At 45.5% G+C, this 24,621-nt stretch overlaps 1 protein-coding gene across 1 annotated transcript in view; it reads left to right on the forward strand.

Moving 5' to 3' along the window:
- Positions 1-12,103, forward strand: part of MYADM (myeloid associated differentiation marker) — a 62,115-nt gene extending 50,012 nt beyond the window's left edge. The window contains exon 2 of the mRNA XM_086930363.1: positions 6,528-12,103. Coding sequence (XP_086786489.1) covers positions 6,541-7,476 — 936 coding nt within the window. The 5' untranslated portion in view covers positions 6,528-6,540 and the 3' untranslated portion in view covers positions 7,477-12,103. The remainder of the gene's footprint in view (positions 1-6,527) is intronic.
- Positions 12,104-24,621: the final 12,518 nt, after the last annotated feature.

The raw sequence follows: 24,621 nt of genomic DNA on the forward strand, positions 1-24,621 counted from the left end.
GGCAGCCTTCCAGCTGAGAGGGACCGTTCCCTGACACAGAGAAGAGTTGATGAGGTCAGTTAGAGGGGGAGCGATTGTGGATGCCACTTTTTTAAGGATGCGGATGGGCACCGGATCGCTGGGAGAACCACTTTTTATCGTGGCAAGCGTTTTAAGGACCTCTTCTTCAGTTACCGGGCCGAGTGTGTCTAGGTGAGTGTCTAGTTTGCCCGGCTGCGGGTTGGAGTCTGGTACAGGCTTGGGTAGACCGTTTACGTCTGCTCTTGGGCTGGCTTGGGGCAGTGTGGCGAGGATCTTGTGGATTTTTTCGTCAAAGTATTTTGCCAGTTTGTGGCATTTGTCCTCAGAGGTGTCAGGAACTGGGGGAGGGTCAGGGACTTTGAGCAGTTCTTTCATAATGATAAAAGTTTTTCTAGTGGAGCTAGAGGACTTTTTTATTCTCTCATCAAAGAATTGGCTTTTGGTGTTGCGCAGGGTGGTTTTGTAAGTTCTCATGGAGGAGCGAAAAGCGTCTTTTCTGGATATGGATCCGTCTTTCCTCCAGGAGCGCTCCATTTTTTTACATTCTTTTCGTAGAAGTTTTAACTCTGGGGTGTACCAAGGGGCGGAGATGGCTCTTTTGGATCGTCTCAGGGTGCTTTTTTTGGGGAGGATAGAATCGAGTGAGAGGGTGAGCCAGGTATTAAATTGCGCATCTGCGGTGTCTGGATCTAGAGCTGGGGGGGAAAGAGACTGCTTGAGTCTAATGGCCCAGTCTTCAGACGAGAGTTTGGACCAGAGTCTATCCGTGACCCGAATTTTGGGGGGTTGAGGTCGCGGGACATCGGAGTGCCAGGCGATGGGGACCAAGAAGTGGTCTGTCCACGGCAGTGGGAGGAGGGGGGGGGGCGGTGTGAGGTCGTTGATGTTGGTAAAAATGGGGTCAAGCAGGTGACCTTTGTCGTGTCTAGCCTCTGAGTTCACTAGTCTTAGGTCGTAGGAGGTGAGGTCGAGGAGGAGGTCGGAAGCTGTCAGGTCCTTGGGGTCTAGAAAGTGGAGATTGAGATCTCCCAAGATTATGAAGTTGGGGGATGTCGTTGCCATTGAGGTGACGGTTCCGATGAGGGCGCTAGAGAACTTGGTAGGGGCTCCCGGTGGGCGGTATATGAGTAGACCGGAAAGGGAGACTGTGGGTGAGATTTGTAAGGCGAAATGGCAACTCTCGCAGTCTTCGATGGTGCCGTTATTCGCTCTGCAAACGAAATGCTCTCTATATGTTATTGCCAGGCCACCTCCTCTGCCGAGGGGTCTGTTCTGAGAGTGGATTAGGAAGCCTTGAGGAAGGGCATTGACAATATCGGATTCTGCGTTGGGGGTTAGCCATGTTTCCGTGAGGAACAGAATGTCAATTGTGAGATCCTGTATGAGGAGGTTTAACTCTTGGGAGTGTTTCGGAAGGGACCTACAGTTCAGGAGGCCAAGTTGAAAGCCGTGGCGTACTGCCGTGGTATGGGTTGGGTTGCAGAGATCGCAGTTGGTAAAGGGTTTCTCCCCTTTGTAGGTATAGTTGCAGTTTGCATTTTTCATGGGGTTGAGTGAAAGGAGGTTTCCTTGGGTGTAGCTTTAGCGATCGCGGTAGGATTTGGGCATAGTCTGGGCCTAGGGCCGGCTGGGCCCGGACGGGCACAGACGGGCTTACCTTTGGCGCGCCTTCGGTGCGCTGACGGCACGCCCGCTGTGCGCGTCCGCTGCGCGTCCGGTTGAGGCACATTATGTAGGGAGGGGGGCGTGGCCTCTGGAGGTAGGCGTGGCCTCGCTACCTTGTGATGGCTGCTATCTGATTCCCCAAAGCGCCGCGGCAGCGTTCAGATCGGCTGCGCGGTGAGGCTTTGATGGTAAAGGAGGGAGGAGAAGTGCTCGAGAATAGGTGAGAAACAACACAAGTTAAAAGCAGTTTTTTAAAATATTCAGTGCTTAGATTTGGCGAGGTGTCTCCCGGCTTTCCGCCTCAGGAGTCCTCTCTCTTTTTCTTTTCAAGACAGGATATTGTAATTACCACCTGCTATTTGAAGTATGTGCTTTGCACCTCCTCCTCAATTGAGCCTTGTTACAATTAAGCTCAACAGCCTATGACGTCCTTGGAACTCCAAGAAAAGGTTCCCCAGTCATTGGCTGAAGCAAGGATCTCGACAACGCAGCTCTTTCCCACCAATTAACCAGCAGAATCTCTGATTCAGGCAGGTGCCCACCACATTTATATAAAATTCTTAGGACAATTACATGCTGCACTTAGAGTAACCAGCCATCTGTGGCCTGGAGCTGAACTGTAGATAGCTTCTCTGAGGCATATTCTTATGTTCTTTGTTGGGCCCTGGGATGCAGGGTGGTACAGGGCAATGAAACAGGAAATGACAATCATCACAGGCTGCTGGTGGCTTGGGTTGTTGAGGAAGGCTGGGAACCGAGTTGTATGAGGGGTGCATCTTGGCTAGTGGGTGAGTAGTAGCTGTTAGCTGGTGATTTGCAGCTAGAGTTCATTACACCCCTGGTGCTCCTAGTGGCGTAGCAAGGAAAGGCGTTGTATTGTCTGCCTAAAATTATAACTGACACTATGACGCTATGGTCATGTAGTTGATGTAACTCTTTGTAGCCTCCTAACATGCTTTCTAGCAAGTTTGCAAAGACAAATTGAAGGCAGAAATGCATTCGTTTTCTATAGTATCTGAATGAAACTGGATAATGCAGAAAACCTGATTGTGAGATCTGAGACTAAACTCCAAATTCCTCTTGAGATACAGAATCTGTCTGCTTTTCTGAACTGGATCCAAATTACGCAGCTAATGGGGAGTACTTAACAAATATGCTGGAAATATACATTTTTCTCTACCATCATACATGAATATTTCAGAATTATCTTCCTTGCTCCAAAACGTGTTCCTTGAGGTCTCAGTGTCTGGCCAAACTCTTTTCCCTGCGCAAACCGATTTGCATGACCTCCTCTACCATTTAGCTCACGTTCCTAATGGTCCTTTTTGTAAAATTGGCGTTCCTGCCCATTGATTACACTTCATCTGGCCCAAGCCAGAGATTACGCCCCGGGTTTGGAGATTACGGCTCGAGCCGGAGAGTTCGGCTTCAGCCGGAGATTCCGGTCCAACTGCGGACATAACGCTACGACTCGTAAATTACCTCTGTGAATACCAAAAGTTGTAAAGTTAGACGTTTGTTTCAGATTGCCTTTGTGAATCAACTCTACGGCAAGAGACAAGGCTTATCTTTGGAGCACGTTGAAGCTTTGTTCAGGTATAGCTGCATAGACACAATTTGTAGTACAATTATCAGTGTTTTGATGCTTTTATAAGCCAAGTCTAATCGAAAATCATTTTTTTGTCAAATTGCGAAAATAGTCAGATTGATGTTACTTGAGGTTCGTTTGGACATCAGTCATCTTTATTTATTTGTATTGATTTATCCTGCAGCAATAGCACTTGAACATAATTCTTTCCAAGCAAAAGAGTTTGGTACATAGCACAAGAGTTAGATGGAATGGTTAAGGTAGACCAAAGGGAAGTATAGAGGTAGAAGTCGAATATCGTTGTATAAACGCAAAACAGCAAAGACAACTTCGTTTTCAGATTTCTTAATAAGATCCTTACCTAAATATACATATTTACAAGTTTAAGGGCTATGTGAACCAAATGGTCAGCACATTTAGACCAACTTAGTGTTACTTATTTGGACATTTTGTCTCCGGGCATATGATGGGGGTACACAGTGAAGCTGTATGTGACATTCAGGTACAGGCGCTACTTTACCTAGCAATTGCTGTGGACAGGCAAAGCACTTTCTATCATAAGCTATGGGAACTGAGATGCCGCAGGTGCTATCCTTTGTGACCTTGAACCTCCAACCTTCACTGGGTATATTGTGCACTCTTGGGGCGATGCTCTACTGCCAGATATCATTGTACGTTTGCAGATGTGTTTGGGAGAACAGACACAGGGAAATTCTGGTCTGTTGAAAGTGTGTTTAAAGCTGTGCTGCCTTAGTGTATTATTTGCTCCGAAATGGGGTCCTTGTGGACATGGATCAGCATTATCTGCATACCTTAGCAGTGTGGGTGGACTGGGAGGCCTCAAGTTGCTTGGTGGAGTGCCCTCCAAGCAGTTCTGCACTCTGTGGATCAGGGTCGGCTCCTGCGGGGGAGGGGGGGGGGTTTAGCAAAGGATGCACCCCTTCCTCCTTCGAGGGAAGAGAGTTGTTCCATGCTCTAGCACAGGTTTCCCTATTTAAAATTGGGACGTGTGCTGCTACCTAAGGGGTCAACTTCCATTCTTTTGGGGGACGCTGGACCCTGCACTTTCGTGAACAAGGGATATGCAAAAGTGTCTGTGAATGGTCAGCACTTGTATGATGAAAGGAGAGAGAAGCCTCACCCCAGAAGGTGTCCTGTATCAACCCAGATTTAGGACAAGCATTGGCAAATCCAACAGGTGTTGACTGTAGGAACCATTGGCTTTGCTAATGCGTTTTAGCCAACTATCCAGCATCACAACTCCTGTGCATCATTGTGTATGCACATGCTGGCGTACAAGAGAACACTTTTCTTTATTTACCACTCTGAGATCGATCGATAAACAAAAAAATGGAATAGCTTGAGAGCACGTTTTTTAAAGCATAGTATGAAATAAATGGATGCGGTTTGGGTAGGGGTGGTGGGAGAAGTAACACGTCAAGTTGGGGGGGAAGCAACATGGCAGGCATGGAAGAAGCAACCAGAAGGAGAGAACACAGGCGAAAGTGAGGAACATAAGCATGGGGGTAGTATCAGAAATACATGCCTGGGAGAGAGCACAATAGGTTCGGGTATGGGAGATAGGTACATGGGCAGAGAGCTGGGGTGGGGCGGACAAAAGGATACAAGGGAGACAGCTGGAAAACAGAAATACATGAAGTGTTTAAACAGAAGAAAAAAGTACTTCTCTAAAAAGCGAGCAGTGGAAACACAGAAGCCAGCCAATCAAAAAGATGGTTGAAGGGGCAATTCTTCATAGGAGGGACAAACAAAAGATTGACTTGACAAGACATCATCAAATAAGAAGCAGCCAAATGAGTGACAGAAAAGCCAACCAATGTGCGAGCTCCATGCGCATGTATTTTCTTGTAAGCCCGCAATCAGGGCTTTAAGTGGGCCGGGTCTCACTGGTGCTGAGCACTGGCAGTTTTTTGAATGGGGCCTCTAAACGGGTCTCTATCGGGCTCTCTTGTGTTCCCTGTCACAGGCGGTTCGTTTTTTTCCAGACTGGAGTGAAAGCATGCACGTCGATGTGCACGTGCTCACCCTGATCACTTCTCACTATTGGAGAAGTTACGGCATGACGTCATGCAACGCTACGTTGTAGGGGAAGGTAAATCCTTTAAAGAGAGTAATTTTCTCTCTGGATTTCCCATCTCTCTTTGAAACTCAGGAGCAGCAACATTGTCGTGGTGTCACCAGGGCTTTAAATTTAAGCTTTTTCAATATTATATACAAGCCATAGTTGCAGCTTTTTTTTAAACTTCTGCAACTAACAACGATTGACAAAACCAATAGTCCTGACTTGTAGTAGGTATGATGTTACATGTTATATCATATATCTGGATGCAATGACAGAAACAGCAAAATAAAAGTCGGGCGGCACACTAAGCTAAGCACAGATTTTTAGTTTAGGTGTTTTTAAGCCACTCCCTTAACCCCTTCGACGCTCATGACGAGCTCAGCTCGTCATGAGTTACGCCTGTCGTACGCTCATGACGAGCTGAGCTCGTCATGTAACGCGGGTTTTTTTAAAAAACTCAGCGCACAGCGGGAAAACGGCCTGCTCGCATGTGTTTCATTAGAGGCCACGCCCCTTTGAGAGACCCCTCTCCCCCAGTTTTTTCATCCCACTTAAAGCCCTGCCCACAATATATATTTGCAACCAGACAGCTTGTGCTGTATGCTAGGCTTGAACAAAAAATGTGCTTACCTATACAGATAGTAATAAAAGAAATGTGAGCAATTACAGTACATTGGCCCTAAGCGAGCAATGAAGCAGACTTTAACACTGAGCCCTTAATGCAGTCTGCCCACGTGCCATTAGCCAGATTGGGTTAAAGACCTTTCTGACACTGCCAAGCATACTAATTGAGCACTCCTTTTGTTATGTTGAAACCCCTTTGGTGCAGGGCGTAATGAACATTGTGATTTTTGATATGCGCAAAACACGTTGTTAATGTGTGATATTTAGTGTGTGGGGGTAGTATAGTGTGTAGTGTGTGAGTAGTGTTTATATAGTGTGTGAATTTCTGTCAGTTATTGCCATGTATGTATTTGATGTTTGATGTTAAAGCATGTGTTGTGCATATATCCTTGGCATGTTTGTTTGATGTGTGATATTCGTGTGGCATGTTCGTTGTTTGTGTCTCAGTCATGTGTCATATTTGTGTTATCAGAATATGAAGTGCCACAGGGAATATAAACAATGCAATGCATGTAATGAATGGTCTTGTTTCTCTCGTCATTGCAGAGTCACTGCAGCAATGCCAGTTCATCGCACCACCACCACCACCACCACCACCACCGTAGTGGGGAACACCCGTGTCTTGACAACACCAGTTGGCATTCTTCGCCTCTTAGAAGCCCTTTTTGCCTGTGTAACATTCAGCCTTGTGGTCCACAAAAAGGCCTGGTATGGCCATCCAGGTGACTGGTGCATGTTCTCCTGGTGCTTCTGCTTTGCTGTCACCATTATCATCCTTATTGTGGAGTTTGCAGGGTTGCAGAACCGCATGCCTGTGTCTTGGAAGAACTTCCCAATCACATTTGCCATGTACGCTGTCCTCATGTGCTTGTCTTCCTCTGTAATCTACCCAGTGTACCACCTGCCTGAGGATCGTGGCCGGCGCAATGAGACCCGTGACTACATTATTGCTGCCACAGTGTTCTCCTGCCTTACTACCTTGGCATACATCATCGAGGTTTCCATGACTCGGGCCAAACCGGGAGAAATTACAGGCTACATGGCAACTGTCCCAGGACTCCTGAAGGTGGTGGAGACCTTCATTGCCTGCATCATCTTCGTCTTCATCAGTGACCCAATCTCCTATGACTACAATGGTGCTCTGAAGTGGTGCCTGGCTGTCTACTGCATCTGCTTCATCCTCTCCGTAGTGGTGATCATCCTGTGCGTGGGCGAGTGCACTGGCTGGCTACCCATTGCCTTCAACAAGTTTCTGAGTGGCTACACCCTGCTGGCTGTGTTGATGTATGCCACGGCCACTGTCATTTGGCCCCTTTACAAGTTCGATAGGGACCATGGAGGTGTGTCGACACGGCCAAGCGGTTGCCGGAGTTCTTCACTTGCACCCTGCCCCTGGGACAAGCTGGTGGCAATTGCAGTGCTGACTGCCGTCAACCTTCTCATCTATCTGATAGATCTGGTTTATTCAGCTAGGCTGATATTCATCAAGGTTTGAAAGCATCAACTTTGGAAGACTTGAGGATCAAATACAAACCTCCTCTATGTTCAATCCCATTATGTAGTGGTCATTTCCTCACTCATCTACAGTCTTCTCTCAAGCCATCTGTTAAACTCCTTCTCCATGACCCCTTCCATCAGTATGGACATGGGCTTAGGTGCCAAAGATGCTATAACACCTGTTTGCGGAAGTCCCAGTGCAATGTAGAGCTGACCTCAAAGCCAAAGATTCAATTAACTTTAGATGCTACCGTATAAAAACAGCTGTTCCAATCCAAGGGTCCCTGCTCCCTAAAAAAAAATCAAGCAAACTATGGTACTCTAGAACAACACAGTTAAAACAGAGCAAACCATGCTGTCGGTTAAAATATGCTGGGGTCCAAGACACTGAGCTCCTTGTTCTCACACTTACAGCTATTGATGTTGGCAGTGGTCGAAGCACATAAAAAAGTATGGTAAATGTGATGTGGCACGCAAGGGGGGGAGGGGTAATTGAGCATTTGGGTGTGGCTAAAAAGCTAAATATTCTGTAACTTTTTTGGTCTTTAACCTTCCAGTAACTACTTATAAAATAGCACGCAGCTTAAATGACAATTAAATACAAGTTATTCTAATCAGTGGGAAATTCACTATTGTTCATTATAAAGCCTCAATTAGTTGATGCACTGCACCAAATCCTGGTTGGTGCAGTGGAGAATAGTGACTTGTGTACGTTTAGTGTTACAAGGACCCAGTCTGTGACAAAAGGCACTGTGAACATGTAAGTCTTTATCTGAAACTTGTATTACACACTGTATAAGATAGGCTGCTACAAAATGTGCAAAAAGTTTTCAGAATTAAAGTGTACATAGCGCAATTTCTTTATAGCTGTGTTTTAGAAGCACACACTTAACAGCTAATTTGGTAGCTTCCTTACAATACACCTCAAAAAGAATAATGTGTGTCACAAGAAAGCTTAAAGTGATTGCATCAATTAAAGCCAATACCGGCTTCCAGGCACCCTTTACATTTGCAGATGGACCATTTGCGCACATTTACATTTCTTTCAGGCAAGCAGGCAAACCGGCAATAAGGCTTGTTTGCTCTTCCCTTGGTTTCACAGCACAGGAGTCTCTCTGCCTTACACTTCAGCTGAAGCATTTAATTTGTCTGAATTAACTGTCCTAAGATGGTTGTCTTTTGACAACAAGTAGAGAAACTGTTTTTCTAAAATTTAAAAAGTATGAGTACGCTATGCCCCTCAAATCCCCCCACTTCAACCACTGGATGTTGGCAGGATAGACCTATTCGGTCCATGTGATTTCTAGTCTTCAAACTGCACATAGTTTATGGAATATCCTATTCCCCCACTCCCACTAGCCTTCATGTTGTTCCATGGAGATTTAAAGGACCTCTTCTTACACTATCCTGTGTCATTGCTTGTTAGAACATTTGTGTGACCCCCTTAAATGCAGGGCACAGGAGCCCTGGTGAAGGTTCACCACTTTGTTCACCTTTGAACTATGTATGTCCCTTTGGGAATCCCTCCAGAATAGCTCGGTTTCACTTCCATCAAGAGACTGTGGGTGAGGGCAGTGGCTGCATAGTTGCAGTTCTCAAATTACAGTTGTTAAGACCACTCATTCTCAAGGGGTGTGTGTCCCTCAGACCAATTGTTTCCTAAAAAGATATTGTTGGTAAAACCACTCAACCCATCTAGTCTGTCTTTTATCTCTGTCTACTACATCACTGTACAACTAGGGGTGGGCAAAATGTTGCATTCTGCCCATGGAACTGGCAGAACTTTGGTCACTTCATGTTACTGTTTAACTCAGCGTGCCATGTGGTGGAATGTTTCTCCCTTTAGACTTCGAAAATGTGAGCGAGATGTGGCATCCCTAGCGTGATTTTCTAATGCAGGCGGTCGCGGTCAGAGGGCTGCCGCTTGAGTAGATTTGCTGCCACTCCAAATAATTTTCTACTCTTGCGTCAGCAAAATCAACCCAATTGGACGTGCACAGTTGCGCAACATATGGTGCCATTCATGCTGATTTTTCAGTGCTGCTCGCACTACAAGTGCATATTTTCCATCCGTTGGGGGAACTTTGTGGCATCACGTAGAGTTATTATGTAACTTCGTGGAATTCTGCGGAGTGAAACTCCATGAGTTCCGCCAACCCCTATGCATAACCTGCTTAGTCTCCTACTTTCTTGCTTTTTTTAATGTATATACAGCATCACCCAGGTTACCTTCTCTGGACCCACACCCTCTAATACCTTATCTCGCTCACTCATTATCTCAAAAATCCATGTTTCATTTGCAACAGTTTTATTGTCTTACAATGATTATTGCCTGATGATTTTAGAATTGCATTTTTTTTAAATGTGGGCATGCCTGGCCCCACACACCTATAGTCTTTCATCCCCTCTCTAACCATCACTTGGAGTAAATTGTTTCATTTTGGATTAAGGCATACTGAAGCTGCTCAGGCACCTTTCCAGCATTGGAACTATGCACCTTCACAATACTACAAGCCACATCTTCCACCCCTCCAGATCCTTTCTCAACACAAGGTCAAGGAAACGTTGTCAGAGAAATCACCTTATAATTTCAATATTTTGCATATTTTGTAGGCTAGCGTTTGCTTCATTAGGCATGGAGGTCGTAGTGTCATTGAATTACATGCCTAGTGCTTTCAGCCACTTCCAGCTGTTGGTTTACCTGATATTCATAAATACATTCTTTCTTTTTCTTTCGCTGTTTCTAGCTCCTCAGCTGTGTCTTTCTTTTCTCTTTCTTTTGTGCCATCCTCAAATAGCACTCTAAGAAAATGAATAATAGCAGCTGTACAAAACCTAGACCATAATGTTAAATGGGAAAGGAGAGATATCTTGCTGACATTAAAGGTGCAAATCGTTCAACAAAATTTGGCCTGTGTTAAAGTAGTTAACTCTATACCTTGCAACATTAGACAGCTGAAGTAGGGGCCTTTCGTTGAGGCTGAAAGAAGAAGCTGTTTCATATTTATTTTAAGGCGTGTTTGGCCTAATTATTTTTTATACAAGCTTTTAGAAATTGATAATTTCTAATTTAGGACTCTTCTTTTAAAAAGGGACAATGTAGTATTAAGCAGGGCTGCCCCACTCTGATCTTCAGAGCAACCTCTTTTTGAAATAGAGCATGAGATATTGATCCTACTAATGAACAGTTAAGGAGGCTCAAGGCAGTGTCTTGGGATGCTTTTCCACTGCTTATGTTCATCAGTAAGTTGGATAGACTTAAATTGAGGAAAACTGGAATTGGTATTGTGAGTATAGCTCACATGGCTGAGATATTTCTAAGATACATAATCTGACAGTTCCTATCAGGGTACACCAAGTACAAAGACATGTGAGAAGGAGGTGAGGGGTCCATGGTGGTTGTTTAGGATATTAAGGTACATAAACAAATGACAGCAAGGTGCTTGCATAGACTAGCCACTCAACGTTGCCTACAGATGAATCCGTGACATTTTAGGGTACTGATCTGCCAACCATCCAACGTGTTAGTGGTTGATTGGTGCAGGGGTGTAGCTACAAATGGTACAGTAGGTGCAGTTGTACTGAGTTCCAAAGTCTTGTAAGAGACCACGGCAACCTGAGTACTATGGTATTTCACTACCCATTTTCCTGGCTTGCATAAGGGTACATGGCACCCTTGCTACTCAACTGGTCTGGTTAATGAGATTGCTCCCTCCTGCATAAAATTATCCAGTGCCTGACCAGCTATTAGACATGTGTGGCTTTCTCTCAAAAGAATGGCAAATCATGTCCATGTTGAACAATATCACAAAACCTTATATTCAATGACCCATTGGCTCGTGTGGGGACTGCTTTGCCCTTTTTTGTCTTAGCTGATGTTTTTCTTTAGAAAGCTGTTCATGTTGGTGTGTGTAGTGTTTTTCAATGTACAGTTTGTAAAGACATTCATTCATGCCATCAGCTTATATCTGTTCTTGTTCCTTCCATCCAAACTTCTGAATTTACTTCCCTCTCCTTAATCTTAAAGATGATTGTGAGATTTGGACACATGTACTAACGAGGAGTATTTGTCCGGGCTTAAATATTCCTAGCTTTCTGAAGTCATTAGGTCAATGTATTTTCATTTTAAAAATCCAGTCAGTGAGTTACAACTGCCAAAATAGGTTACATAATATAGTATTAGATGGTTGACTTTTCAGCATTTTATCTGTCAACCACGTTTTTTTATTATTTAAAGATTATACTTGCACTGTCATGTTTTGGGCCTGCAGCTGTAGCTATCATAGTTGTTATACCTGCAGCTTATTTTGTTATGCATACATTTCACTTCTGACATTCAGCCAGTCATCATGATGATGACTTTATGGAGAACTGTTAAAATATTTCCATATATATATTTTCTAAATATATATACATATATAGTATATGAAAAGTGTCAGTGTATTGTTGAATTGTTTTCTTGCACTCTATTCTATGGATCTTCTAAACACAATATGATCTATGTGGATAAATATATTCAACCACAATAGAATATCCATGTACATTTACAATATTGTCTTTTGCCTCTACAGTAATTGTAAATTGTTTACTTTCCAGATACAATAAAGTCTATACATATGAATGTACACAATCACACTCCTTGGTTTTTTTTAATTTGTATTTTTCAAATGTATGTTGGCTTTGAGCTAGACCCCTCAGGGTGCCGACGATCTAGAAATGTAAGTGCGAGGACAAATTAGTAAAGACACTGCCCAATGATGCCACAATTATATATATTTACGTAGCCGTACAAACGCACTCTCATGGCCAGGCAAGGTATGCTTCAATCCGTTTATTTTCCAGCCTTGATCACATGCAAATCAACCTTGTGTCCGGAACCCTAATGACTCCGTAATGTGAAATGAAAGAAGGACTAGTAATGCAGAAGTTTTAAGATAGTTGGTAACCATTTCGGCCATTTTGGAATGAAGTAAAGACAGCAATGTTATAATATGAATGGCCAGAAAAAGAACCATGTTCCAGTGAACAAAAGCCATCATGTGTGCATGATCCATTACCACATAGCTTACATATTGCAAATGACCGCTTTATTGCCTGTTGTGGCAGGTGTATCAAAATTAAATGATATTCATACAAAATGCTGACTGTCACCCGAACACTTACTATCACAGCTAAAAAAATGTGAGGAAATACATGATCAATAGAATGTGTTGTTCGTACAGTATATAGGCAGTCTATTTACAGCTTGTAAAGGAAGAAATCCACTAAGGACATAGGGGCATATGTACAAGCCCCTATTGCCACGAGAATGTCATAAAAAGTGGCATTCCTGTGGCAATAGGGGCATTGCCTTAACGTGGCTTAGCGTTGCCTTGTAAATAAGGCCCTCTTTCATGATTTGCTTGGCGTGAAAGGGGTGGGCAGTTGATGTTGCGGCAGGCGTTCCACCGCAACACCCATTGATTTTGACGCTGCCCCTTATTTACATTGGCAGCGTAAATAGGAGGCAGCGCCCTGGTCTTAAGTTGGCGAAACGAGATGAAATGCTTTATTTCTCCTCGTTTTTGCTTTTTCCATGTGTGCTGCCTTGTGTAGCAAACATAGAAAAAGCATAAAGCCTTGGATTGTTTATGTACAGGAAGGTGACCCTTTCTGTACATAAACAATCTTTAAAAAAAAAAGGACATTTTGTGACTTCTATGTGTGCTGCATTAAGCGGCACACATTGAAGTGACAAACTGACATTTCAAGATTGTTTATGTGCAGGAAGGGGGACCTTCCTGTACATAAACAATCTTCCCCTACATACAGAAACGCTTGCACCATGGTTCTAGGGTGCCTGTGTTGGCGCTACACTGCATACAAGTGTAGCACCAGGGCAGGGGGAAACGCAAGGCTGCACCATATCCTTTTAAATATGTTGAAACCATGCGTTTCTGAAGTAGCGGAGTGAGGCGTTAAGCCAAGACAGTGACCTCAGTCTGCCACTTTCTTGTACAATACCCCATAGTGTCTGTTGTGGACCTGCACGAAAAGTACTGCAAAGTTCAATTCAAAGACATGAGTAGACGTGGGAGGACATTGATGGCAAGTGCCTGATCAAGTCCGACTCCCCCAGTATACCGTAAGTGCCCAGTGGTTAAAGGAGACCTGAGCGACGGGACGCCCGAGGTTGGGATGGAATACATCTCATGTACCCCATGCTTGAAAGCATGCTTGAAAGCAGAAAATGTCACAAACCAGGATAGATGGTAAGTTCAACTACAGCCCATGCATCATTACGTCCGTGAAGGAAAACATTTGTGTAAATCTTCTCTGAGAAGAAAGTTTCATAGGTGCCTTGGAAGAAAAGAGTAGGGAACCCTGCTGGTGTTCTCAGGAGTGAGTGGATCCCTTCCCTTCCTCCTGTAGAGTAAAGAAAAAGAACAAAGAAGAGAGTGAGGGTCGATATCATAACATCAAATCAGTTAAAAAGAATGTTCGCCTGTCTGATCTGGAGAGATGAAGAGAACTCAGTTAATGGGGGAGGGGAAGAGGAAGAAAGGGTTCATGTAATAATTGAAGGAAACTTCTCTCTTTTAAAACCAAACTATTAATTAAACAACAGCGCAGCCCACTCCAAAGTCATGCCAGGCGCAACTTACTAGACCGCTGCTCCGCACTCAGCAACGCAACATCTCACCTTTGCCTAACGCACCACAGAGCGGCACTCACCCAGTTCAGATGCCTCTCTCTAACTCTGTCAGTGTTGTTGTACGTCCTTGGCTAAAGCCCTCCAGCTCAGTCTTCTGCTAGCACTGCTCTGAAATCAGTCTCTGGATGCATCCCTTCGTGGTTGCCCCAATGCTTCATGCCACTGTTCTGTCATGCTTGCGATTCCTCAGTAATAAACCGGCAGACACATGTCATCACATGGGCTCGTGGATGGGATGCGGCTCTTGTTGCCTCAGATCGTCACCAAAATTGTAATAATTGAAGAAAACTTCTCTCTTTTAAAAGAAAGCGATTTATTATACAAGATCGCAGCCCACTCCAAAGTCGTGCCAGGCTCGGCCACGACCAACCGTCAACTCACTGATCCTCTAGCCCTCGTGAGCTCACGGAGCGCGTGAGCATCATGCATGGCTCGTGCCAAATAAGTGAATACAACAGTTCATGAGATTACTTTTCTTTCAAATGAATCCCCAATTCTTCATCCTGATTTAACCCTCAGGGGTTCTTGGTTTGAAAATCAATTATATATCTGGACTCCTTTCTCAGAACCCTGTCTCCACCTCTGGTGTTATTCACAACTTGTTCAATGACAAAGTAAGACAGGTGAGACGTGTTAGCAAGATTTCTTCTAGTCCAGTAAATATGCATATGTTTACACAACATGTATATTATTTTGTCTTAGTCTCCTATTTACTGAGGGGCAGATTTAGACTTTGGTGGATGGTCATCATTTCTCTGCCATGGCAGGACACATCTGTCCTTCACGCGAACTAGCCGTCATATTTAGGTTTTTGATATCCTTGGACGGCCCCCTGACAAAGATAAAGGATTTTCTCTTAGAGTGAGATGAAGGGACCCATGCGACTGAGGACAACAATCTGGGTTCCGCCAGCAGACATCGCTGTTAACATTGACCGAGGCCTCCGTCAACACACACATACTAAAAATCAGCTCATGGACAAAACCTGCAGCTCCTGCTATAAAAGAGACTGTTCAAATCTTTTACCACTCAACACACAGCAGCATTAGAGCTACTGTGCAGCAATATTCAAATATGAGATGTAGAAGACAATCGAGAATTCCAGAGAAGTAGCTAACTGCAATGGTGGATGAGGTGATTAGGGTTGAGCCAGAGTTGTTTGGACCACAGAACTAGAGAACATCCATGAGCCTAAGGAGGGAAATGAGGGCCAGAATTCAGTGGTGGCTGGCAGTGAACAGGGTGGTAGGGCAGGGTGGGATACGAGGGGGGGGGGAGTTAAAAATAAAAAGATAAAAAACCCACTTACCTTTTCACGGCCACTTTCTCTCTGTCGTTGCTTCTCTTGGACGAGACGAGGAAGCACCCAAGCTCCCCTAAGCCAATCACAATGCTGCAGTGCAGTCATGCTCACTTAAGTGCATGAGCCCATCCTCCCCCATGTGACACCTGTAGCTACGAAAAATACAATTATAATAACAATGTTATTATCATTTATTTTTACATTTTCCACTACTCTTAGAGCCGTGGTGCGCTGCTCCTCCACCTTAGCAGAGGAGCCGCCCTTGCCAGAATTGTGGGTAAGGTGAGTGTTATCTCCGTATCAGACGCTAACAGAAAGTCATCACCAAGAGGTAGAATGGCTTGTAAAGGAGAGTCATTTCCCTCACTTTCAGGGCCCACCAAGAGGCCCTGGCAACTGGTGCTGTATTTCCCAGGCATCCTACCCACATGCCCCTGGAGGAGAAGGTGCTGTTCATAAACCACACTGAAAGTATCATGGGAATTTCAGGTAGACGGGAGACTAAGTGCAAACACTTGCTGCTCTCACTAACAAATCCAGCAGGACTCTGGCATCCCTATTTCCTAACTCAATCTCTGCTCTAATAAATGTAAATGTAAATGTACATGTATTTATATAGCGCAAATCACCGACCCGGTATCTAAGCGCTTGCTTAGGGAACCCGTCCTGGTATTCCCCTGTGAGATAACCCCGGCAGGGTATCCACAAGGTGAAAGCCAGGCATCCCACCTCGAGGGGCTGTTGTGGAGATTAGGATTTGGAAAAGGGGGTGGTGATGAACAGAGTGTCTGAATTAAGCAGACCACTCTTACCCAGTCCAAAGATCAGGGCTTGATCCATCACCGTTTTTTAGCTCACTGCACCATCCCAGCTATAGGTGTGGCAGGGTATACTCAGACATGAGTCCCTTTCTCACTGCACCATCAGGATTCAAGCAAGCCGGGCCGAAGAAGGCTGAAATGCCAGAAACCGGTCCCCGGTAGCTTGTCTCCTTTCTGGTGAAGAATTGGCTTGGTAGTTTAGTCTGCCCTGTTCCCATCATGCACTGGGCCAGGGACAGACTGATTTGCATATAGCCAGGTTCTGAGCTGGGATGGTGCAGTGAGATAAATAACAGTAATGGATCAAGCCCTGAACTTTGGACTGGGTAAGAGTGGTCTGCTTAATTCAGACACTCTGTTCATCACCACCCCCTTTTCTGAATCTTTTTTGGCCACTATAGGTGTGGCAGGGTATACTCAGACATGAGTCCCTTTCTCACTGCACCATCAGGATTCAAGCAAGCCGGGCCGAAGAAGGCTGAAATGCCAGAAACCGGTCCCCGGTAGCTTGTCTCCTTTCTGGTGAAGAATTGGCTTGGTAGTTTAGTCTGCCCTGTTCCCATGATGCACTGGGCCAGGGACAGACTGATTTGCATATAGCCAGGTTCTGAGCTGGGATGGTGCAGTGAGATAAATAACTGTGATGGATCAAGCCCTGATCTTTGGACTGGGTAAGAGTGGTCTGCTTAATTCAGACACTCTGTTCATCACCACCCCCTTTTCTGAATCGTTTTTGGCCACTATAGGTGTGGCAGGGTATACTCAGACATGAGTCCCTTTCTCACTGCACCATCAGGATTCAAGCAAGCCGGGCCGAAGAAGGCTGAAATGCCAGAAACTGGTCCCCGGTAGCTTGTCTCCTTTCTGGTGAAGAATTGGCTTGGTAGTTTAGTCTGCCCTGTTCCCATGATGCACTGGGCCAGGGACAGACTGATTTGCATATAGCCAGGTTCTGAGCTGGGATGGTGCAGTGACATAAATAACGGTGATGGATCAAGCCCTGATCTTTGGACTGGGTAAGAGTGGTCTGCTTAATTCAGACACTCTGTTCATCACCACCCCCTTTTCTGAATCGTTGTGGAGATTAAGCAAGCTATTGCCCAGAGTCGCAGAGTGTGAACCCGTGAATCGAGTAGGCACCGGAGAGAGAATTGTCAAGTCCGTGAACATTTTAGGACTCAAGACCCCACCGAGCCAGGAATTGAACCCTGGTCCCGGGCTGACCTCTGCTTCCAGGTCTGCCTCCTCTAACCAGTGAGCCACACTTCTCCACAATAACAACCTAATAACACAAATATGCTAGTTGATGTTTGTTTCAACTCACAATTTTTCCTTTATGTTGACAATCTACCATTTTCTCACTCTGTCCCACCATCCCCTTTACACAACGCATATTGGAAACCCATTCAAACAAGTGTGACATCAGATGTGGACCAAAACTCACACCTTCCCCTATGTAAAAGAATGATCAATTACGTTACTTGTCCCAGGGTAAGGTGCACCGCTCTTATATTTTCAGATATTACCACAATTAAATATAGCCAGTATTACTGGGATGACCAGATGAGTCCATGTCAGCAGGACTGGACAAGACTGTTCCAGTTCTTGATTTTGTTTTGCCACATCACTGCATTTTTTTTTATCACGGTGTCACACTGCTGTGTGTTTATCTAGTCAAGTAACACACTACTGTGGTGCACATGATCCGCTCTGATAACCGTAAGTAAACTGGGGCTTAAAAACTGCAAGGACAAAAATAGCCACATTAATTGCCCTACTCTGAAGTGGGAATAGAGTGATACATAAATACATTAATCCAGGATACTGCAAAGTGACCTGTGCCTGCTGGCCAGAGTGGTACGAATATGTCACTCAATTTTGGCACACCATACCTCTGGTAATAGCAGGTGCAAGTGGGAGAACTACCATGGCCTGCTGATGCCCAGAGAATGGGTGAGAATCTTTAGCAAAATACAGTAAAAGATATTTGTAAGAACTTGTGTTTAGTGCTGCACCTGCACTATGTATCCTGCCTAATAGACCTTACACTATAAAGGAGGGTGGGTTGAGTGACGGGCAATCCACATCCCTAGATGTCTTTGCCTCACCCTTGCATACTGGCTAGCTGATATTTTTTTATTTAGTTTGTGTTTAAAAGTGTTTTATATTGACAAAGTGCTTGCTTTTACTGAAACAGAAGCACTGGGTGAACATTTTCGAACGCACTCTTGGGTGTATATTGTAGTTGGAGTGTGTGGTATGCTCTCACTAACCGTCACCGCCCCCTGCCCCCTCCCCGAAAAGTCTATATTTGCTCACCATTGCTAACACTGACTTGGCACCATTTTGCTAAGACATGGTAGGATGTACCTGGGAACACAAGGGTGAAACAACCCTAGCTCCCATGGTTGAGGCCCAGTAACCTTTTCCTGCCCTCTGCTCCTCCTCATGGGATTTCACATTAAGCAGGAGTGATGTATATAATTAGGCTTTCCTGTTTTCAGTTTCTATTTTAGGTAAATTATGGTGGGGTTTTTTCAGTGTTTTCAAGTGATTTCAATACCTTAAAAAACTGGTTATCCGTGGGTACACATTTTCGTGGCATTAAAAACAACTGAAACAGTGTTTTTCTGGTGCTTATGGAACGTTTTGCTTTTATTAATGCTTGCTTTCTGCACTGCTAGCGCATGGTATATAGACAGTGTAAGTATAGTGTATATGAGGTCCAAATAGATTTTTGCAAATTAAACTTATTGTAGTACACCATAAAATACTTCTTCTTCCGTGAGTCTTTGGTCAGGTACGCACACTCTTTGTATTGGCCCCTTCAGGAAAAAATTAAATTAATCTTTCACTCTTGTTTTCCTTTCTTTGAATGGCATTTAGTTTGTGGCTGTGCAGGTGTTTTTTCAGTGTTTATATGTTTTCACTGGTGAGGGCTATTTCTCTTTCAGTGGGGTTTTATCAGTTATTATAGGTTCAAACCTAAAACCAGACAGCCTATATATAATGTGTTACAAATTAACCTAGAAATAAACTAACGGAGAAGGAGGGTCTAAGTGAACATTTAGAGAGCTAGCGTGGACCAGTCGCCCATCTATAGAATAATAAACACCAAAAGACCTCTGGAGTTCTTTTGGTGTTTATTCTTACAAATAAACCCACACAAGTTTCATAACTTAAAAATAATGACTGCAGTAGTTCAATATTTGGCTGCTGTTTTCCATGGTTAAGTAACATAAGCTATCAGCTCTGCCTTCGAAACCGCTCCAGCTAGCAGTACCACGGAAACAGGCCAGGGAGGTACTTGTCATCAATCACCTATTATAATATCACAAAGGAGAGACAAGAGGGGCGTTAGAGGGCTCATGCCTGCCCTAACTAACTCAAACAAACTAAAAAAATTGGTGTGATACCCTCAGAGAAATACTGTTTGCTTAATCAGCAAGTCAGCAAGTTAGTACCAGAGACCCAATGAGTTCTATGTGTGCAGCTAGTTGTTTGTAAAGGAAATTCCTAGAATTGGATGAGGATGGCTCACTCACGTAATGTGACATGCTTCATCATTTGCCACCTCGTCCCACCCTGGTAATGATTTAGGTCCAGTTTATGACTTTAAAAAACCATAGGATAATCCACTAAAGTATCCATTTATTTGGTGGTATCCCTGGTTGATTAAAAGATTATCAAGGGGTAAATACAGGAGGGATACTTAGAGGTAATGACCAGTATGCGTCATTGTACAATAATTATTCGCAAAAGTCATAAACTGGACCTAAATCATTCCAAATACAAAGAGATGATGGACGTCTGCCGAAACATTTCATACACTCACCCCAGTCACAGATCTGGGGTGAATCCATCATCGTTTTTTAGCTCATTTCACCACCCCAGTTTGGACCCAGCCATATGCAAATCAGTCTTGACCCTGGACCTCATGGGAACAGTACAGCCCGAACTGCCAGGCCAGATCTTCCCTGGACCAGAAACAAGCATCATGGGAACGGTTTCGGGGTAACACCCCTCATCAGCCAGTCTAGCTTGAATCTGGTGGCGTAGCGAGCACAGGACCCATGTCTGGACACACCCTTCCCACTTAGGGTGACAAATACAAAAAGAAAAAATTATGGCTGGAATGTTGAATGAATCAAACATTCATCCCCAGTCACAGATCTTGGTTAAATCCATGGTTTTCTTGCATGCCACACCATTCCAGTTTAGACCCAGCCATATGCAAATCAGTCTTGAGTCTGTTCCCCTTGGGAACAGTCCAGCCCGAACTGCCAGGCCAGGTCTTCCCTGGACCAGAAACAAGCATCTTCGGGCCGGTTTTGGGGGAACACCCTTCAACAGCCAGGCTAGCTTGAATCTGGTGGCGTAGCGAGCATGGGACCCTCGTCTGGGCATACCCTACCCACATAGGGTGACATCTGCAAAAAGAACAGATTATGAATCAATCAAACATTCATCCCCAGTCACAGATCTGGGTTAAATCCATCATGTTTTTGCAAGCCATTCCTGTTAGAAGGTGGTTCTGGCACTAGGGGCCGCCTGGATTTTTCGCTTTTTGAGCACCTAATTGTTGAGCTTTTATTATGGGGGAGCCTCATAACCAGGGACTCATCCACACTGAACTCATAATGAAAGAGACTGCATGGAGATTTTACTGGTGTCCGCCTGGCTTAACTAGGCAGCTGCGCAGGGGAGATTCCTAGCCTGCGGAGTCCAGGAGCAGCTACAGAGTGAATGGTGTGGCAGGACTTATGCATGGAATAGGCTTTATAGCCTGGAAAGGAACATGCAAGGGAAAGTCAGTGTGTTTTACTGTGTTTTCACTTCATTAATCCCCTATGGGGATGTGGGGCCCATGGCTAAAATGAATTCCACAAGGCCTACAGATTCCAGACCCGCACTAAAGTCCATTGTAGAGTAGGTGAAAATAAGTCTTCTGCAGAGTCCAAAGTCATATGTACTGCTTTTGGGTCATACAGAACTGTCATATTTCTCTGAGCCAGCCAGCCATGACCAGACCCAGGCTGAGGGTTGACCTCAGCTGGATGGATTGACAACCTTTCTTCCACAAGCTAGGGCCTCCTCTCCACAAAGAAGAAGATGGGTGGGGCTACAGGCTCATCCATTAGCAGCTGTCACTGGGTGCCAGGCACCAGGCTGCACCAAGAAGAAAAGAGTTGGGTTTCAGAGGCCGTGTGGCCAGAGGCACTGGACGACTCCATTTTGAACAAACCCAGAGGCTGGACAAGGAGGGAGCATGGGCAGGGAAGTGATGTGTCGCTGTTTGATAGGACCCACAGAGACTTTCTGCCAGCCCCCTACTCAACTTTTAAAAAGTACTTGCACAGGAAGAGAAGCTCTCTCTGGGGTGTGGTCTGCGGAGGTGAAAGGTGCTGGAGCCTGGTGCAATGGGCAGTTGGCAGGATGACACCCCTGACTGACCCCCAGGCCCCTAACAGCACCAGAAGAAGAGCCCAGGACTGGTGCGCAGAAGAAGAGGCCTCTGCACAGAGAGAAGAGAGGCACAGGAGGAGAGCCAGGCAAAAGGCTGGCGCAGGGAGCCAGTGCAGACCGCTCCCTGCAGAATGTACCCTCTTGGAGGCCCGGAGGGTGAAGGAGAATGCTCCCAGTGGCTAGGGGGTCACCGCCAGGAGCAAGAAGACGCGAAAATGGGGCAGGGGCTCCAGGGGCTGAGATATGGCCCCCAGAAGCTGAGCGACCTTTGACTTGTGGACCCTGATGGCGAAGCGTGTGAGGCTCCGCCGCCGGTCTAGAAAAGGCCCCCGGGGTGGGACAGGTCCCGGGGACTGCCCTCCAACGTGGAGAGCCTGTGGGGGTCCCGGGTGGGACTGGGGCCCCGGACAAGGAAAGAGGAGCCAGGGGCCCGGGTGGGAACGGGCCCCCGACCAAAGCACGGAGCGGCCGATTGTGGACTCCCTGCGTCGCATACCCTTACTCAGGGGTCCGGGTGGGATCAGGCCCCCCTCTGAGGCTCCAGAAAGCGGCAGGAGCTTGAAGCGCCGCATGATGCTTTGCAAGGTATGAGGGATGGATTGTTTTTGGTGTTTTGGTGGCCCCCAGAGGAGAGGGGTCACCCTTGAGTGTGAAAAGGTGCTGGGGGAGCTGCTGGAGCAGCGCAGTCTCGCCCCCAGCACAAAGCTAAGTCCCACCCTAAGTTTCTTGAGGATTTGAAAAGAATAACCCCTCAACTCTCAGCGAAGATTGCATCACCTCCTAGGCTGGAACTTTTGTTCTACAGCTGGGGGTTCATTGAGAAGTGCATCTAAGATTGAAGAGCTGAGTTGGAGATGTCTCGAGAAGGGCATGTCCTGGAGGTGAAATGGCGTAATTGCACTGAAATGCATTTATTAATGGTTATTTCTTTTAGAGGGACTGATGTTCAATGTGAAGTACTGGTGTAAGGTGATGTCACCAGTAAAGTGGATTTAATTGGCTAGATACTCCTGCTAGGGTGTCTGACGGTATTTACAACTTAATCCTGTGATCATCTGTGATGCCTTTAGGGGCTGCAATTGCAATGCATTTTTAATGATATCCAAATGTGCTGAGTACTGTCATTCTAAAGTGTGCGTAAACATGTAGTCTTGCTGCTGCGCTTAGGTGAAGACCCCAGACTGTTAGCCCTTAAGATGTAGAGGGGTATACTTTAGGGTCAGTAGGAGATGCTTGGTCAGGGTCATGTATCACCAAGGCAGGTGTATCCCTGTTTAATGCTTGTTGAGGTAATGGGAGGGGGACGCCACTGGGATGGTGCCAGTGCGCAGGGCCCTCGCTCCAGCATAGGTTCAACTAATTGCATTGGGGGCAAGATGATGTGCATACATGGGAGTGGTGGTACTAGACCCCACCCCCCTGCAGGAGGGGTGGAGATGTTATGCAATGTCACAAAGTAATTCCAACAGCTTATGTAAATTTGTAAATTGGTGTATAGTATTGAGTGGTGTGTGTGTTTAATAAATGTACTCTAACTTTTATAAAGCAAAGTACAGACTGGACAATCAATTATTGACTGTTATTTTTGCGCACCTGCAAATGGCGATTACTAGTCCACACCACCTCCCTTGAGTAAGCCTCAGACTGCTCTGCAACACTACCCTCCGAGAGTCTGGCGCTGCCCTAGGGTGTTTGGTTCCAAGTGAAGGACAAATGTGTCATGTTATTTGTGCAGGCCTCACAGATGCTGCCTCGTTTTCCAACAATTCCAGTTTAGACCCATCCATATGCAAATCAGTCTTGACCCCGTTTCCCATGGGAACAGTCCAGCCCAAATTGCCAGGCCAGGTCTTCCCTGGACCAGAAACAAGCATCCTGGGACCGGTTTCGGGATAACACCCCTCATCAGCCAGGCTAGCTTGAATCTGGTGGCATAGTGAACACAGCACCCACGTCTGGGTTACCTTTTCCACTTAGGTTGACAAATGCACAAAGAACAGATGATGGATAGAATGCTGAATTAATCAAACCCCTGTCACTGTGCTGGGTTAAATCAATTTTTCTTTTGCACACCACGCCATTCCAGTTTAGACCAAGCCGTATGCAAATCAGTCTTGACCCTGTTCCCCATGAAAACAGTCCAGCCCAAACTGCCAGGCCAAGTCTTCCCTCGACCAGAAACTAGCATTCTGGGACCGATATCAGCCAGGCTTGCTTAAATCTGGTGGCGTAGCGAGCACTGGACCCACGTCTGGGCATACCCTTCCCACTTAGGGTGACAAATGCAAAACGAACACTGATGGACAGAATGCTGAATTGATCAAACATTCACCACCAGTCACGGATCTGGATTAAACCCATCATTTATTTGCACGCCACAATATTCCAATTTAGACCCAGCCATATGCAAATCAGTCTTGGCCCTGTTTCCCATGGGAACAGTCCAGCCCGAACTTCCAGGCCAGGTCTCTTGACCAGAAACCGGCATCCTGGGACCGGTTTCAGGGTAACACCCCTCGCAGCCAGGCTTGCTTTAATCTGGTGGCATAGTGAGCACGGGACCCACGTTTGGGCATACCTTCCCACTTAGGATGACAAATGCAAAAAGAACAGACGATGGATGGAAACCTGAATGAATGAAACATCCACCCCCACTCATAGATCTAGGTTAACTTCATGTTTTGTTGCACGTCATGCCATTCCAGTTAAGACTCAGCCACATTCAAATCAGTCTTGACCCTGTTCCTCATGGGAACAGTCCAGCCCGAACTGGCAGGCCAAGTCTTTCCTGGACCAGAAACAAGTATCCTGGGACCGTTTCATGGTAACACCCCTCACAGTACGAGGCATAGGGGCTAT

This window comes from Lissotriton vulgaris, chromosome 7 (genome assembly GCF_964263255.1).
Source record: "Lissotriton vulgaris chromosome 7, aLisVul1.2, whole genome shotgun sequence".
NCBI lineage: Eukaryota > Metazoa > Chordata > Amphibia > Caudata > Salamandridae > Lissotriton > Lissotriton vulgaris.